This window comes from Tribolium madens, unplaced genomic scaffold (assembly GCF_015345945.1).
Source record: "Tribolium madens isolate multiple individuals breed KSU strain unplaced genomic scaffold, Tmad_KSU_1.1 Scaffold_3;HRSCAF=73;Tcas5.2_LG2, whole genome shotgun sequence".
Taxonomy (NCBI): domain Eukaryota; kingdom Metazoa; phylum Arthropoda; class Insecta; order Coleoptera; family Tenebrionidae; genus Tribolium; species Tribolium madens.
This window is the reverse complement of record NW_025401006.1, coordinates 9,118,290-9,134,079: the sequence shown is the minus strand read 5'-3', so window position 1 is coordinate 9,134,079 and position 15,790 is coordinate 9,118,290. Positions and strand designations below refer to the sequence as shown.

The 15,790-nt window shown below is 33.0% G+C and overlaps 1 protein-coding gene across 1 annotated transcript in view; it reads left to right on the top strand.

Moving 5' to 3' along the window:
• The window catches only part of LOC123006939 (cadherin-87A), a 34,097-nt gene that overhangs the window by 10,331 nt on the left and 7,976 nt on the right, over nt 1-15,790 (top strand). The window contains exons 2-6 of the mRNA XM_044401887.1: nt 7,781-7,845; nt 14,809-15,017; nt 15,070-15,198; nt 15,247-15,507; nt 15,566-15,758. Coding sequence (XP_044257822.1) covers nt 7,785-7,845; nt 14,809-15,017; nt 15,070-15,198; nt 15,247-15,507; nt 15,566-15,758 — 853 coding nt within the window. The 5' untranslated portion in view covers nt 7,781-7,784. The remainder of the gene's footprint in view (nt 1-7,780; nt 7,846-14,808; nt 15,018-15,069; nt 15,199-15,246; nt 15,508-15,565; nt 15,759-15,790) is intronic.

Genomic DNA, 15,790 nt, shown 5'->3' with positions numbered 1-15,790 from the left:
AATCAATCTCATGATTTTAATTAATTTTAATTATTGAAATTAACCCTCTCAATTTATTAGTTACAATTAACACTAAAAATTATTAAAAATTGATCCAATTTTATTATGTTATGACGAAAAAAAGTAATAGAAACACAGTAACGAACGTTTCACTTTGCTACCAATATAAAGGTAAGTTTTTTGTAAAAAAATTGTATTAATTTTATTTTCAATTAATTTAATTAGTATTTGTAAAATCTCCAATTTTCCTTTCTGCAAAAGGATTTTCTCTTCAATTCTAAAAATAATTGTGCTAATTGGCATGAAAGCTGAAAGTTTTAAATAAAACATGAATAAACCCAAAAACGGGAGCTTTTCGAGGCGTCAGAAGTGGTGAAAATTAGCCGAAAGAATTGTGGTGGAAAATTCGTGAAGCTGTTTTTTTTATTGGTTTTAATCATGCTGAAGTTTTCTTCGAGACGAATAAAGTTGTTAAGGCTTGAGACGCAATTTCCAGCCATTCAACTATTCACATGCTCCAAAGAACTTTAAGGACGTCTTTGAAATATTAACTAAACTTTCACTGGAATCGGACTATTGTGTGAAAAAGCGGAATTTAACTTTTCGTTATGTTTGATACAATAAACGAGTTACTGGATACAATTTATTCCAATTTACGAACGTAATTTATCTATTATGAAAGTTTCGTCAAATAACACAAAGCATTTATCACTCCGTTTGTCGATATTTTTGCTTAGTTATTTACGACGAGTAATTGAGAAAAATTGTGGTAGGAGTAGTGAGATGAGAGTCAATTGGGTGACTTTGGGTGTGGTTTCGAGCACAATGTTTAGCAGAACAGCAATAAAAAATCGCATTTGTGATAATTACAAAGTTCCGAGAATCCCTTAACCTGACCCATGAAATATGCAAATGATTAAAGTTCCTTTAATTGAGTAGGGGAAGTAAATGACCCCGTCCTAGAGCGCTGGAATTTGTTTATTACGGTTAACGGCGGTATAATTGTTCGAGTTAGGTACCTCAATGACGACTCGTACTCGTTGTTGAATTGTTGTTAATTATAATGAATCAATTTCCTTGTTTGGAATTTGGATAATTACTAAAAATAGACTAACCACCGTTTTGATTAAGTCAAGCCGACGTTTGTTCAGATAAACGAAGAAAATTTATTAAAAGGATTTTTCAGTCTGGCTGTTTTCACAAACAGCATCTTTGATTAATCGATAAGTCTCCGTGTCTTATGTGCTCGAAACTTAAATTGGTGTTTAATTAAAATTGTTTTATTAATTACCGAACGACTTTGATACAGGCAGAATTTAAATTGACTTCTGATTTGCTAATCTACATTTTTCGCAAGCTTTACGCACCACTGCTGAATTAAAAAAGCATTACGTTCCAAAATGGATTAGAAGTTTTATTCCGGATATAAAGGCACTTTAGAAATTATCATCACAACAAATACATTTTTCATATTCTCTACACGAATTATTTATTAAAGATTTTCGATACTTTAACGCAACGTAGAACAGCATATTTCCGCTCTTAGTTTTCCTTGTTTTTCACCTATTTTTCTGCATTGTGATAGCAAAACACGAAATAGAGAAGCGAACGTGGTTATTGGCAGCTTTGATAAATATAATGGAGAAGTTTTAGTTATTTGATCGACACTATTAATATTAATGGTTTTATAGGAATTTAATCATAATCTAATAACGGGGAGCTGCTTTACTTTACTTAAAATAAGCTAAAAAAAATAAACCACTTTCAAGATCTATATTTTCTACATAAGCAAGTAAAATTATAACAGTGTAAAAGCATAGAGAAAACGTATATTGCTTCTTCGAGAGTTCCATGAGCAGTTATCAGGTACATGACAGGAAATTACATTTTCCTCGCTTTTACAGCTTAAGTAATTTCTATATATTTTGATGCAATGAAAACCGATTTGAAAATTGTTTAAATGTAAATAGAGGGAGCAAAAAGGGGCTAAAAATGTAAGACAAGTACACAAGTGATTGTATATCTACAACTAGGAAAGAAAGTGTACGATTTTTTCTCACGTTTCAAGTTCACTTTCCGCAAAAGTGGTTATCACACAGGGGGAGAAATCACTTTCCTGTTCTACTTTAAAAACTGAAGCCTATGCAAAGCATTACAAACGAGCAAATTAAAAAAACAGCGTTGTAAAAACTCGAAAAAATTGAATCCAAGCTCAGATAAGATCTTTCTTTTAGCTTACGCACATATCATCTAAAAGAAGGTTTTCAGGTGCTTTTAAACCGATTTAAATCCTCCGCTGTGCTAATAAAGCCGCGCTTTGATTGAGCCATTTCAGACAAATTTAAATGTTTCATGAATAAATCTGCAACTAGACTTTTCCATAAAAGATGAGTTTACATCCAAACGAAGTCCTGCTGCCCATTCGGGTAAACAAACGTAGTTCTCTCCGTGTCTAGCAAGATTACCCCGTAGTCTAGACAATTGATAATCTTCAGTTTTGAAACAAACAAGCCGAGCTTTTTTGAGGCCGAAAGCACACGTGCCCCATTTCAGCTGCTGGATATCGGACTAACTATCGAGTTTATGAGAGGTGGAAGCTCGGCGCACCCTGCGGTCGTATCGGAAAAGCTCGACAAGTCCGACCGGTTTGGCATCAGTTGGTGTTAAAACTTCGAACGTTGTAGCGGAATTATCCGGAGAAATTTTAACGTTTACGTTTTCGCTATAATGTTCACGACTTATCTTTTAAGTTATGAAGTGCTCAGTTAAATTAAGAACTTGAGCTGTTGGGCCCACTTAAGCCAAGGTTTGTTTCAATGAGGCATGTTTGTGTAAATTTTTTTCACATGTGTATCTTTTCAAATAAGGCACGCAACCGGTGCTTTGTAGACACTCTTACCAACATAAATGTGTGAAATTCTTTCCTTAATACAAAATATTTCTCAAACGTTTGAAACAATATTTTGTTTTATTATTTAGTGACTTGAGTGGATTTTTTTCCACGTTGTAACACTTTTGTTTAAAAACTATTGATCAGAAACTGTGCCTCGCGTACTTTAAGGTAATATTTTAAAGGCGAAAGTAAGATATTAAAATTTTGTAAAGACTGAACTTTTTAGCTCTAACGGAGCTATTTGTTTGTGTACATACAGCATACATCTTTTTTCAGTGTCACGACGTCGACGTTACATTTTTTAAATTATAAACACACTTCATTTACTTTTCTTTTTTCTTTTATCTAATGTTACGCTAAGTTACAGATGTTTTTCACAAATGAAATTTACATTGTAAGCAGTTGTCCATGCAGACATGAATAATTGAAACGATATTATTGTTTCGAAAATTGTCTAAAAAATAAAGACAAGAGAGAGGATACTTTTTAATTTCAGAATTATTTTCAACACAGCATGTATAAAATTACACGTGTACAAAAAATAAAATTTGTGCTTTAGAAAAATGACGCGTAAAAGTTGTAGGTGGAGGTGAGGTGTAGTAATATTTCAAGTTTTATGTGAAATATTATATATCAGTACCAGATTCAAGTCACATTCACCATCCAATCAACTAAGTAGCGTGTTGGATTACTGCAGCTCATGCACAAATTGGAAAATTTCGATCTCAAAGTAACATCCAGTGATGTTTCTGCTGTAACCTTTAAGAAATTAAAGTTTTTTATTACTTTAGCCATATTTAGTAATGGTTTGGGTAAAAAAGCGTGATACAAAACATGAAGAAGCTTTAGTAAGGTGACTCATTAAAATGATGAATTTTTGGCAGAGCTTTAGTTTCTTTTTCGATTTCCGGAAAAACAGACTGAGCACATGACGTTGAGCTTTTAGATGGTCGTATTTCCCTAATAATGCGAATAAATGCTTTGGCACGACCTTTTGTCGTTCTTGAAAATCTCCCCAGTTGAGTAGACCCTAACACAAATGAAAAATTTCAGATTTGAAAAAATATTGAAAGGAACGAGAAAAATCACAAGTACGATGGAATAAAAATACGAAAGAACATCAGTCGGTAAGAAAAGCAATATCCATCGACAGCTATCTTAGTTGGGAGGGTTCGGGTTTATATCCGGTACAATCTATCTCAAGATCTGAGTGCGTAGCACTAAAACTGCTGCCGTTGCCGATGAAGTCTCTCCCACTGACCAATCTTCTTTAATTAAAAAAAGTCAACTTACCGATTAATTGGAGCATGTCGTTGGGTTTTGCCACGTTTCTCTGCGGAAAACTTTGGCGCATTTTGGTTTACGATTTAAACGGCGAACTTATACTAATAATTAATAATCTCAGTTGCTGCCTTATCTTCCGGAAAATCTCACAGGAGTACTGATAGCTGGAAAGTTGTTACGAATATAGATTTTAATTTCGCTTTACCTTATCGTTACAATGGCGAAGCGATTTCACGTTTAAACTTCTTGTACTCCCCACACCAACTTTTGGCCAACTTTACGATCAATATGGAGAATAACGTTGTTGCAGGTAATCAGACAATTCCAACTTAACCTTAATACCGTAACGTTTACCTCACCAAAAGGCACAGATTAAAGCAAAACCGTTCTTTAATAAATTAAACTTTTGAACTAAATTACCATTCTATGAAGATTTATTTGTATCTTGGGGGAGGGAAATATCATACATCAATATTAAAAACATTATTCCTTGATGCCAAATGAGTTAAGTCATTTGGCGGATCTCTAGCGGTGGTGTCTCAGTTGGAGTCGCACACTTGTTTTTGAAGGGTGTGATTAATAGTCTTCTGGAATACGTTCATCATGTGAAAATTTATCATTTTATTTGCTAGGTCAATGGATGGATTGGGCGATATGAAATATCAGCAATCGGCAAGCTTTACTGATAAATATTTGCAAATTTACATTAATGAATGTGAAATTACGAGTATTTTAGACGTATTTTACTCATTCAATTACAAATAAATGAAACATTTTTTGACACATGCAAATCTAATTTTGTTTAATGAACACTTTTTTATTTAGATAGATTGCAACTAATGGATAATCCATACCTACAAGTATGTATAATAATAAAATTTTATTTGATGTTTTTGGTATGCAAAGACACCAATTCCGGTTATATCTCTCCGGCTCTACTAAACTACAGGATAAGGCTATTTTCCATGTATTTTATGATATAGACATTTTGGTAAGTAGGTATCAGGAAATATATGAAACGAGCTTTAGAAAATAGCTGACGCTCTTATTTGGGGCTGTATCTTTTATAAAATTATACTGTTTTATTCCGTAAAACGTATTTTTCATACAGACTTTTGGTTGGAAGAATAATGAGCGTTTCATGTTAAAGAAAAACATTGGTTTGGCAAATTAAATTGGAATTTTCTCGAGAATCATTGTTTCGGGCTTAAACCGATTTTCACCAAAACAAATTAGAAGAAATGAATTTCTGCAAGTGATAGCACGAATTAGTAATAAAAAATTAAATTTCAGGGATTTTCCGTCTCATCGTGTGTTTCATGAAAGACGAGTTATCGTTGGGGTGGGGGTGGCATTATCTGTTATAAGAGGGACTGAAAATGAAGCCATCTCTGAACTTTTGATTAGTTCATTTTATACAAAGTGTTTTAACTATTCTCTTTGTGAATGCTTCATTTTGTTCTTTCAGGTACGGTTTCCTCTTTCGTCGGCTATTCTGATTCAAGCAACGAAAATGATTTTCATCAACTTGCATAAGTTTAACTTTTCTTCAATCTCTTTTGAACTATGCAACGTTTTTACTCTAATTGTTTGAGAGCGCTTCAGATATAATTTAAGCAAACACAAAAATGTGATTTAATTACCTCTGAATCTGAAAGTGTACAAATCTCTCTTAAGTTAAAATAACAAATTCTCTACTTTGTAATAAAAAGTGTTTCTTTCGATCTTGTTACATTGCGTTTAAAAACTACTTATTATGCGGAGGCATTCACTTCCCCTTGACATTTAAATTTGATAAATTAGGATTGGGGAGACTTTTTTTGACCTTCATTTGTTAATGTAGAGTCAGATGCACTGAAAACTCTATAACAAATTTTGCGATAAGAAAGAACATTTTTTCCGGTTGCACACATGATGATAAATTTGGAGGGATGAAAGGGGCGTTGCTTCTACATCATCGACCAGCTTTTACTACTAAAAAATTCCGACGACATGGTTTTCTTATCATAAAATTCCCATAAATTTCGAAAACTGTTCGTCTTCATAAATTTGAAAGATTCATTTGGCAATACGTAAATACAAAAGAGACATTTGGGATAACTAGAATCCTGCAACACTAAAACAAATGTCCTAATGTTTACGTTATGCTCCATAAATAACGCAACCACCTTAGCTGTCAAGATTAGATTAAACTTCTATCTTTCTGTCTCGTTCACACCCTCATGATTTAAATTGTAAGCGCGTTAAAAACGAGGAGGGCATATTTTAAATTTGGCGTTACATATTGTCTGCATCATCTCTTTTATGGTCTTGATTCTCACTTGGCTTGACGTTTCTTCTGGTTACAAATATGCTTGTTAAAAGCCTGAGGTCTCTGGTTACGAATAGTAAATTTCCGGTAATCCAAAACTTATTTAATATCTTTTTATTACAGGCGTACAATGGTTAGAAATGGATCTTTTGATTCCTTATGCTTTGTTGCTTTACGGATCATTTAACCGCTAATAACTATGGATTATTAATACTTTTTGTAGCCGATGTGTTAGATGTATTTCATTACATTTTTTCAGACTAAGGGTTTTTCATACGTTAATGCGTAGGAGAAGAGCTTATTACGTTTATAGTTTATATTATCCCTCAATACACCAACTACATTTTTACTTTTTTTATTTATTGAAAATTGTTATGAAATAAGATGAAAAAAAAACAATGTAAGTAAAGTAACAAAACCAAAATCAGAACTTTAGCACAATTTCTAAGCATCTACTACGAATATATACACCAAATACAGTATGTTTATTTCGGTTCTGTATAAACATTTTTGTGATATTTGATTGTTGTTTGATTGATTATATCTGCAGATAAAAACGGACAATTTACTGATGTTATTTTTTTAATCTGAAGTTTTTAGAATTCTTGGATTAATTAAAATAATACAAAATTGTTATGATAACGATAATAACCTAGGCCGTTCAAGCCGTTAACGTATGTTTACGCATGTTGCTATACAAAAGGCATACTCGAAATAAGACTATTTGCGTCAAGATTGACATTATTTTCGACTTTGCCTCGATTTTACAAACTTTAATCTTGTTGTTATTTGCGTATCGGAAGTGTGTCGTTCTGCACTTTTTATGATATTAAGAAATTTTAACAAAATTATAATGTTAAATAATGTCAAACTTTTTTGAAATGTGTAGTTTTTGCTTTTTAATAAATAGATGAAATTGATGCAAAAATTTCAGCTTGGACACCTGGTCAATATTTTGTTAATTTGTTTTTTTTTTTTGTTGCATTTTCTGTTGTAAAAAACAGTTTGTCGGTATAATTTTTTCCAGTGTATTTTTTGACGAAGTTTTCACACAAAAAAATGTTTTTAGTTCTTTATTTCTACAGTTACTCTTTATAAATCTTTAATAAGCTTCATTCTTTTATGTAGTTAAATATAATTTTTCTCTCAATTTTTTCTTAAAGCCCCTTTGACGTCAAAAAAGAGTTTTATGTGAAATTTACTTTGCTTGTTTTTATGAATTGCTGGCTTGTGGTTTAATGAAACGATGTAAAATATGTTTTCTATATTTAATTGTGCTTTTATTGTTGCAGGAAGATGAAGTCACTACCGAACAGTATTGCCATATTTTTTGGGACAATTTTCGTTTGCTATACAGGTTTGTATGTTTGATTTGAGTTTAATTGTATCTAGTTTCGCGAGTGACACCCTGTTCTCGGCTCATTTTGGCTGCCACAGAGAGTGTCAAATATCGAGCGATGGTGAAACACAAGTTGCAACTTACGATTTAGAGCAAATCATAAATTTTCATTTCGTCTGCCTTTACTTTTGAACTTTAGTACCATTTACCTGTCACGTGCATGTCACAAACGTGCGTTTACTGTAAATTCTTTTTGCAAAAATGAGATCTTTTGTCGCATCTCATATATCTCGCTGTCTTTCCGGAAACGGATGGCCTACATAAAAATTTAAGCGTTTGTCTATTGATTGTGATCCGTAGATGGTGTGCGAGCAAGCATGTCGTAATTTTGTAAACCTGGATGTATTAAGTACTCACCATATCCCAGCAATATTTTACCAGAACACGTAAAGTTTAAAGCTGGTGGACTTAACCGTGTCCATAATCCAAAAATTAACGGCCATGCCTAAAGTTAATCTCTTTTTTCCTGAGTAAATTTTCCACGATGCGATAATTTATTATTTGAAAATTGACGTTCCTGTGGGCAAAATGATGATGGAGTGGAGGCAGCAAACGCGATTTGCAGATATCGGCATACAGGTAATTTCCGATTTTTCTACCTTATGAATTTTTATTTCTGAAATTGCTTCAAGTAATTTATGTTCTTTGTATAGACTTCCTGGTGAAAGTAACATATAGTTACGAATTTTCGCAGGGATATTACTCTTGCCGCTTTGCGAAGAATTTAATTTTTTCTTGTCTTCAGAAAACTTCGGAAGAGCATTATTAGAATTTTCTTTGATAAAGACCTTATTTCACCCAAGGTACTAATTTTTAGTTTAATATCCACTTTAAGTGGTTCATTGAACTTTATAAATTGAACTCTGTCTCAGTGGAAAAATTATAGTCAATATAACACCGCAAGTAACCCTCACCGTCATAAATCATTCGCATTTTAATTAAGTTTTTTTGTCAATGCTATTAAACACCTTAGGAATTATTTTTAAATAGTCATTAAGAATATTTAAAACAATTCTAAAATTGTCTCTTGAAAGCAAAGTTACGACAGAGAGAAACAAAAATTAAATTAGGTAGAGAGAGCTTATTGACAGAACTTGTTCAGGAAAAGAGAGTCAACGTTAACAATAAGAAAGCTTACTCAAGACATTGTACAGCTTTTATATCTCGTATTTTGATGATGCTGCAAAAAATAACATGGACTCTATTTTATTTCAACCTGAAAATTAATTCTGATATTCCCTAATTAAATTTAAAATAAAATACGACAGGGTTTATTTCCAGATTTTTGCTTTAAATTTTATATCGATGTCAGAACTGACAATTATAATTTATACTCTGAAGCGGGATATCTAAATTTGGTTTTATCTCTTAAATAAAAATACCAATACGCATCAGATTCTGTATTCCAACCTGATTTTAAATTACTTTTCAACTTTGAAATTAAAATTAATTAAAACTTGCTACAAGCTTTATTCATTTATGTCATGAAAAGCCTTAGGCTCGTTTTGAGTATCTTTAGGCCTCATCCTTATTCTGGAAGCTAACTGTATCGAATGATGTTACTCGAGTGAATTATTTTAGTACTCGCAAAACTTCCAAATTTTGAGTGTTATTAAATTATGCAGTGAGACCAAAAGCCCGCTTTTAATTTTACATATTACATTTTACATATGACAGTTTTTCTTAAAATGCGATCTTTTATTATGCGAACGCTTTAAATACTGAACCTAAATGGCTTTTATTCAGAATTATTTCACGCTGCAACAAACTCTTTTTTACGATAGCTTGCGCCTTTTCAGGCGCTGTGCTTTCAACCACATTCCTTTGTTTGGTATAATATGTGCCCCAGCGTTGAATGCAAATACACATGATGAAAAATTCTTGCGATATTTTCATGCCGCGCTGAAAAATTTTCTTTAAACTGATCACGTCTTAATATTAATAAAACCAGTTCTTAATTAAGTACGCAATTGAGAGTTTCTTAATTAAATTAAAACATGTTCCTTGAAATTAATTTCCAAGTTTGATTGTATTATCGAATTGCTCTTCTCGAATCGTCGAAGTGGAAAAATATAAATAGCAGCAGTATTAAAATAAATAATTCATGTACTTAGGGAGATCCTACTTGATAGAATGCATTTCACTTTATTTACATTGTTTGGGGAAAAGTTTAAAGGAAAGACAGATTTCGGTCTTAAATGTTATTGGAGGGAGTTAACACACCGTCGTGGCGATTTGCATAATCTTCGACTAAGTCGTTTCCTATTTCTCATCTGCTGGATTGACTGTGTTTTTTAATGTTTGCCGTCTGACTACGAAACCCTTTCAACATTTCCATTAAAAAATCAAACCGAAAGTTTAGGAACAAAATGTGCATCTGAAACTTGAAGAGCCGATACTTTGCTTAAATCGCTGAAAAGTAAGAAAGTGTATTTGAATGTTAGTTCTGTTTGAACGGCTTGGAAGTATCCAAAAGGAATTTGTCGGGAAACACAAAAACTGAATATCTTAATTTTTTGAAGTCATCGATTTCTCTCAACGGGGAAGTGGAAATAAAGGCGATGTTTTCTCACCAATTGAAACATCCTCAACAGATTAACTAAACGACTAACATTAATCAGGCGACCATGGTTTTATCGCGTAATTTTAGGACTGAACGAGCACTTTCCATTTAATTTCCCGATTGTTATCTAAAGCATTACAATTAACTTTTTCAGAAACGGATCGATCGTGACGTTTTCTTTAATTTTCGTCCAGTGGATTTACTAGAGCAGTAAATATTTTTATAAGGCCTTACGGTCCCTGATGTATTTTATGTGCAAATCAATACTAATACCTCACATATTTTTCAGTTTGAAGAACATGTATTTTCACTTTGCGGATACGGAGACCTTTTAAAACTTTATTTATTATGATTTTTTACGATAACACGCGTCTTGGTATTAGGAACACGAAATTTCACCCGGAAGGGAATTTTTTTCTCTCTTTCATTGCGCTTATCTGAAAAAACGATTAAATTAATTCAGTTTCCACACATTTAAATTTTCGCCGGTTTTACTGCGGTACTGCTCTTTCAGCCATTTCTAAATAAATTCTTGATAATAAAAACCTACGCAAAAAATTAGAATAATATTTTGATAATTCCTTAATTAAAATTTGTCTTTAGAAGTGTGGCTTCGAGTTTAATATAAATTTTATCTTCAGTTTGCCTTACAAATTTTTAAATAATAAAATCTTTTCTTTTGTGGTTGGAAACCTTTGAACAATTTTGTAACGATATTTTCAGGTTTCATATTGATTTGAGCATGATGTTTTTTTATTTTTTCCTTAAAATTGTATAGTGACTTTGTATACTTGAATTTTATTCTTTAATGTTTGTTTCAAATGATTCAGTTTCTTCTGAAGGATAATAATACGAAGCCATATAAAAATTCCGCAGTTGAACGAAATAGCAAACAAGCGATCTGAATAAAATGTAGTGGGTTATAAAACGAAGTTTCTGTTACGAAACGTAAATTTTAACGGTGTGTTTCATAATTTGCTACAGGATCAAACGAAATAGCTACATTTTGTAGAGTTTTGAAAATCCCTTTTAACAAAAAACTAGTACAAAGTTCTGAGTTATAACTTAGTTTTCAATCTAGTTGTTTTAACCTACCTTATTATTACCAGGTTTTATTCCTGAAATGTTTGTCAGGTTATTTAGAATTTCGTCTAGAATAATTATAAAGTAATAAAATTATTACAATAAAATTCAACTACAGAACCATTTTTGGGAAACACTGAAAAATAATTGTGTGGATTCGCTTTCGGTGTTGGTGGCACGAGTTCGGCCGCCGCCGGAGGAATACTTATCATCAATATAAATTCAAAGAAGCACTTCGAAGTTAGATCCAAGTTAGCTAATTCCATATAGACAACAAAGTTTTCAATATGTTGTGTTAACCTGGCGAAAAAAGAAAATATTTCAGCGGCTTAATGGAGAACAGATGTATTCGACAGGCAAAGCAAATATCTACCTCCGTCAGAAGTTTCCATCTGCCGGCCAATAATGTAGAGCGGATTCTGCAGACTATAAATTCCAGTTTTGTGTACGTTGCAGAAAGCAACTTTAATCTCACCACACTTCTTTTGTGCTCGACGACTTGACGTCGTCCACGTTTTTTACCATCATATTTTCATCTAAGTATACAAATCGTGAATAAAATACGACTCCCTAACGTTGTTGTAATTTGAAGAGTGAAGATAAAAATGTCGCGGCATTCATCTGCTTTCGTTATTGCACTGCTGAGAATTGCATCATAAATCACGAGCCTTGTTTTACAGCAATTTTACTCATCGAAGATTTGAATTTAATTTTTATACTTGTAATTTCATTCCGTGTCGTGTAAGACTCGCGGAATGAGTTGTGATAGCACGATTTTTAATCTGAGGACGAGAAATGGAATATTATTGTGCCGCAAATCGAAATTCCATGCATAAATTTTACGCAAATATTTATTTCTATCATGCATATATTGATGTAAAACACTTCTCATGAATTTTAAATGTAATCGATAAACTCTAAACGCCGCTGACAAACTCCATGCATGGTGATTACAAATTACAGTTTCCAATACAAAACTTTTCACAAAATTACTGAAACTGAATTTGACACCTTATAATCACAAATATCATTATAATTTATATAGTTAACAATCACAACACAGTTTCACTTGGCTGACTCGCGCAAAAATAAATAACAAATTAATTTTCTAATGAAATCATTACTACAACAATCTCCGTTTCTATAACCGTGAAGTCGGATTATCTGTGATACCATGTGTTGGGGGAGGATGTTAGTAAGATTAAGATGGTTTCACTTCTCTAACGTCATATCGATTGCTCTTTTTGTCCTTACCACACGGTGCGAAAGCGCGTAAACTTACTCGTATGCTATGACTCGTCACAATTTCATTTCCTATTTATGCTAAACAATGAAAACAAGACTTTGCAGATATAAACACTTTTTAAACATGTAAATGCGTGTTTGTCCAAAAACATATTTCTGTCTATCATTTAAAATGAAACCATTTCATTTGAAGTATTTACGATAAATAATCTCATAAAAATTCTCATACTTATTTCTACCTTTATTACGAAAAATAATAAAGAAGATTTGTTTTTCATTGTTCGCACACTCTTGACTTTTCTTTTAAACTACCTTACAATCTTATAAAGTGTAAATAATGTTAATAACGTACTCCTAGTTTAAAATACGGAAAAGTAAAACTACTGCTACGTATAACGTATAATTGGTTCAAGTTCAATTATTTCTTGTTGGCTATTTTATTTTTGATCTGACTGTGTTAACGTAGTTGTCGAAACACGTGTCGACTTTCAAACAAAGATGTGATTTAAATATTTTACCATTTTCTGAATCTACGTGTACATTTATTATGCCATTACTAAATTATTGTTCCGTATTTTGAACCATGATGTTGCATATTACAGTAACAAGCATGTAACCTTAAGTTTTTACTATATCTTGGCTGACAAAATCAACAAATAATGCTTTTTGTTATTTGAGAAAAAAGTCGAAACGCCATTCCGACCTTACTTACCACTCTAGAAAATTAAGACTAAAGTGTAAATCGTTCAAATGTGCTTTTCGGAAACGCAGAACTTAGACACTAAAAGGAACCGACGATTTGCCGAATAAAATACTTTCCATTTTCGAAGCATTTGCCCTTTAAAACAATCTATGAAAAAATATCCTGGCTTTTCTTTTCGAAAAACAGCAATAGAATTGGTTCCGAGATAGGGTACGTTTTTCTCTTCAATTAGTGTAAGCAGCAGCGAAGGTAGCGGCATCAGCAGGAAGTGAAGTCGTTACCGGTCGCCAGTAAAGCTGTGCATTTGTATTCAGTCCTCTCGACTTCCGCCGCCCCCCCTCCATCAACAGTATCAGTAATGTAATCCCGGTGAGTGTGGTGCTATAATCCTGCTGCTTGTTGTTCCGGCTGACCTGCTTGCCATCCTGCTTGACATGCCGTCCTGAGTTTGTCTTTGTTAGATTCGAGACGTTGTCGGTGGTGTTCCTATCGCTTGATGTAATCATCGAGGAAGTCATCCAGTCGATTCTGTCGACCGCTATTTATTACTTGTCTGTTGTATTGTTAACAACGGCACTGATACGTTGAGAACAATTGGATAAATTGATAGCTCGGGGAGCTTGTTACAAATTAATTAACAAAAAATGATGAAGTAAACAATTTTAATTAATTAGAAGAAAAAAATGGTTAAATTTACTCTTCTCTGAGTTTACCTCTGAGATTCGGCTTTTTACATTTTAAACGCATAATAAAATCGATTTTACATTCCTCTAATTAACTTCCATTTGTTGTAAACTCCGAAAACATCTCTAACTCAACTAACCCCACTGCGCCCATTTCGCGGGTGTGTAGTTTAATAATTACTCTTCTCTCTTGTAACGAGGCGAGTTAATGATTCTTGACGCGATGTTTCCAAATTTTGTTACAGACAGAATGCATTCAAAAAACTCAATTACCGGTAATTTTTATAAATTTGCGGAACTAGAAATTATTTCATTGCCGGAAAATCCTGAAAAGCACCGGACAACGAAGTTTTTGCCACAGCTGTGATGCAGTGTGTTGGTAATAATAATTAATAAAGTTTTAGATATCTTTTTGCCAACACAAATTCCGTTTTGTTTTCATTGCGTTTTTGGGAATTATCTTTGTTACTCCAGCCAGCTCAACTCTGCTGGTATATCTAATTAGTTAATTACTTTAAAGCGTTTTTATACCAGACAAATATACGCAAACAGTTGTAATTAGTTCTGCCAATTGGTCAAGAATTTTGTGTTTCATTATCTAGATACAGGGTGATTTAAACAATCAAGTTTTTTTGCAATTTTAGGATGCAGTGCCAACTTACCCCCCGTGTTCTCGATGGACATAAACAATTTAGCCTTATCAGAAAGAACTCCAGTAGGTAGCGTTGTTTATACTTTAGAAGGATCAGATCCAGAGAATAGTAGTGTACATTTTAATCTCGAAGGAACTGACGTTTTAAAAGTTAATCGCAACACTGGAGCAGTTACTGTTGTTAAACCTCTGGATTATGAGGTGTGTAGATTAACACCTTTTTCGTTATAATTCCATTTTTATTTTAATTCAGACAAATTCCACTTTAAACGTGATTGTGAGTATTGAGGATGAAGTTGAAGGTGGCAGAAATAACATGGTTTCAGTTCCTGCCAATATTATTATCTTAGATGAGAATGACAATGCTCCGGATTTTATAGATGTGAGTGAGAGAATTTTTCGTTATGTGATTTATTTAAACGAATTTTAGGCACCTTACGATATCCTCGCACACGAAGATACTATAATAGGTACAACAATTTTCTCGAAAATCCTCGTCGAAGACAAGGACACAACCGGTGCCAATTTAGAAGTAGAATGCATCAAGTTGCCTGAATATCAAAACGCTTGTGAAATTTTTGAAGTAGAGACACTCCAGTCGGCCCAGGATTCCTACCATGGTGCTATAGTTTTAAGAAGGAAACTCAACTACACACTACAAGACAAACATCAATTTCTGCTAAAGGCCACTGTATTATAAAGCATTAAAAGTGGTAATTTGTAAAGTTTTGATTTTAAACTTTCTTTAGGATGGAGAGCTGAGTAGTAGTACGAGCGTTACTGTTAACATTGGGGATGTTCAAGACACTCCGCCTCGTTTCATCGGTAACTTAGTCGCGGAAGTAAGTGAAAACGCGACTATTAACAGTCTGGTCATGACGATCCATGCAGAAGACGGAGATAGAGGGGTTCCAAGGAAGATCGTTTATGAACTCATTAATAGTATGTCTTGAAATAATTTAATTTAGTTTAAA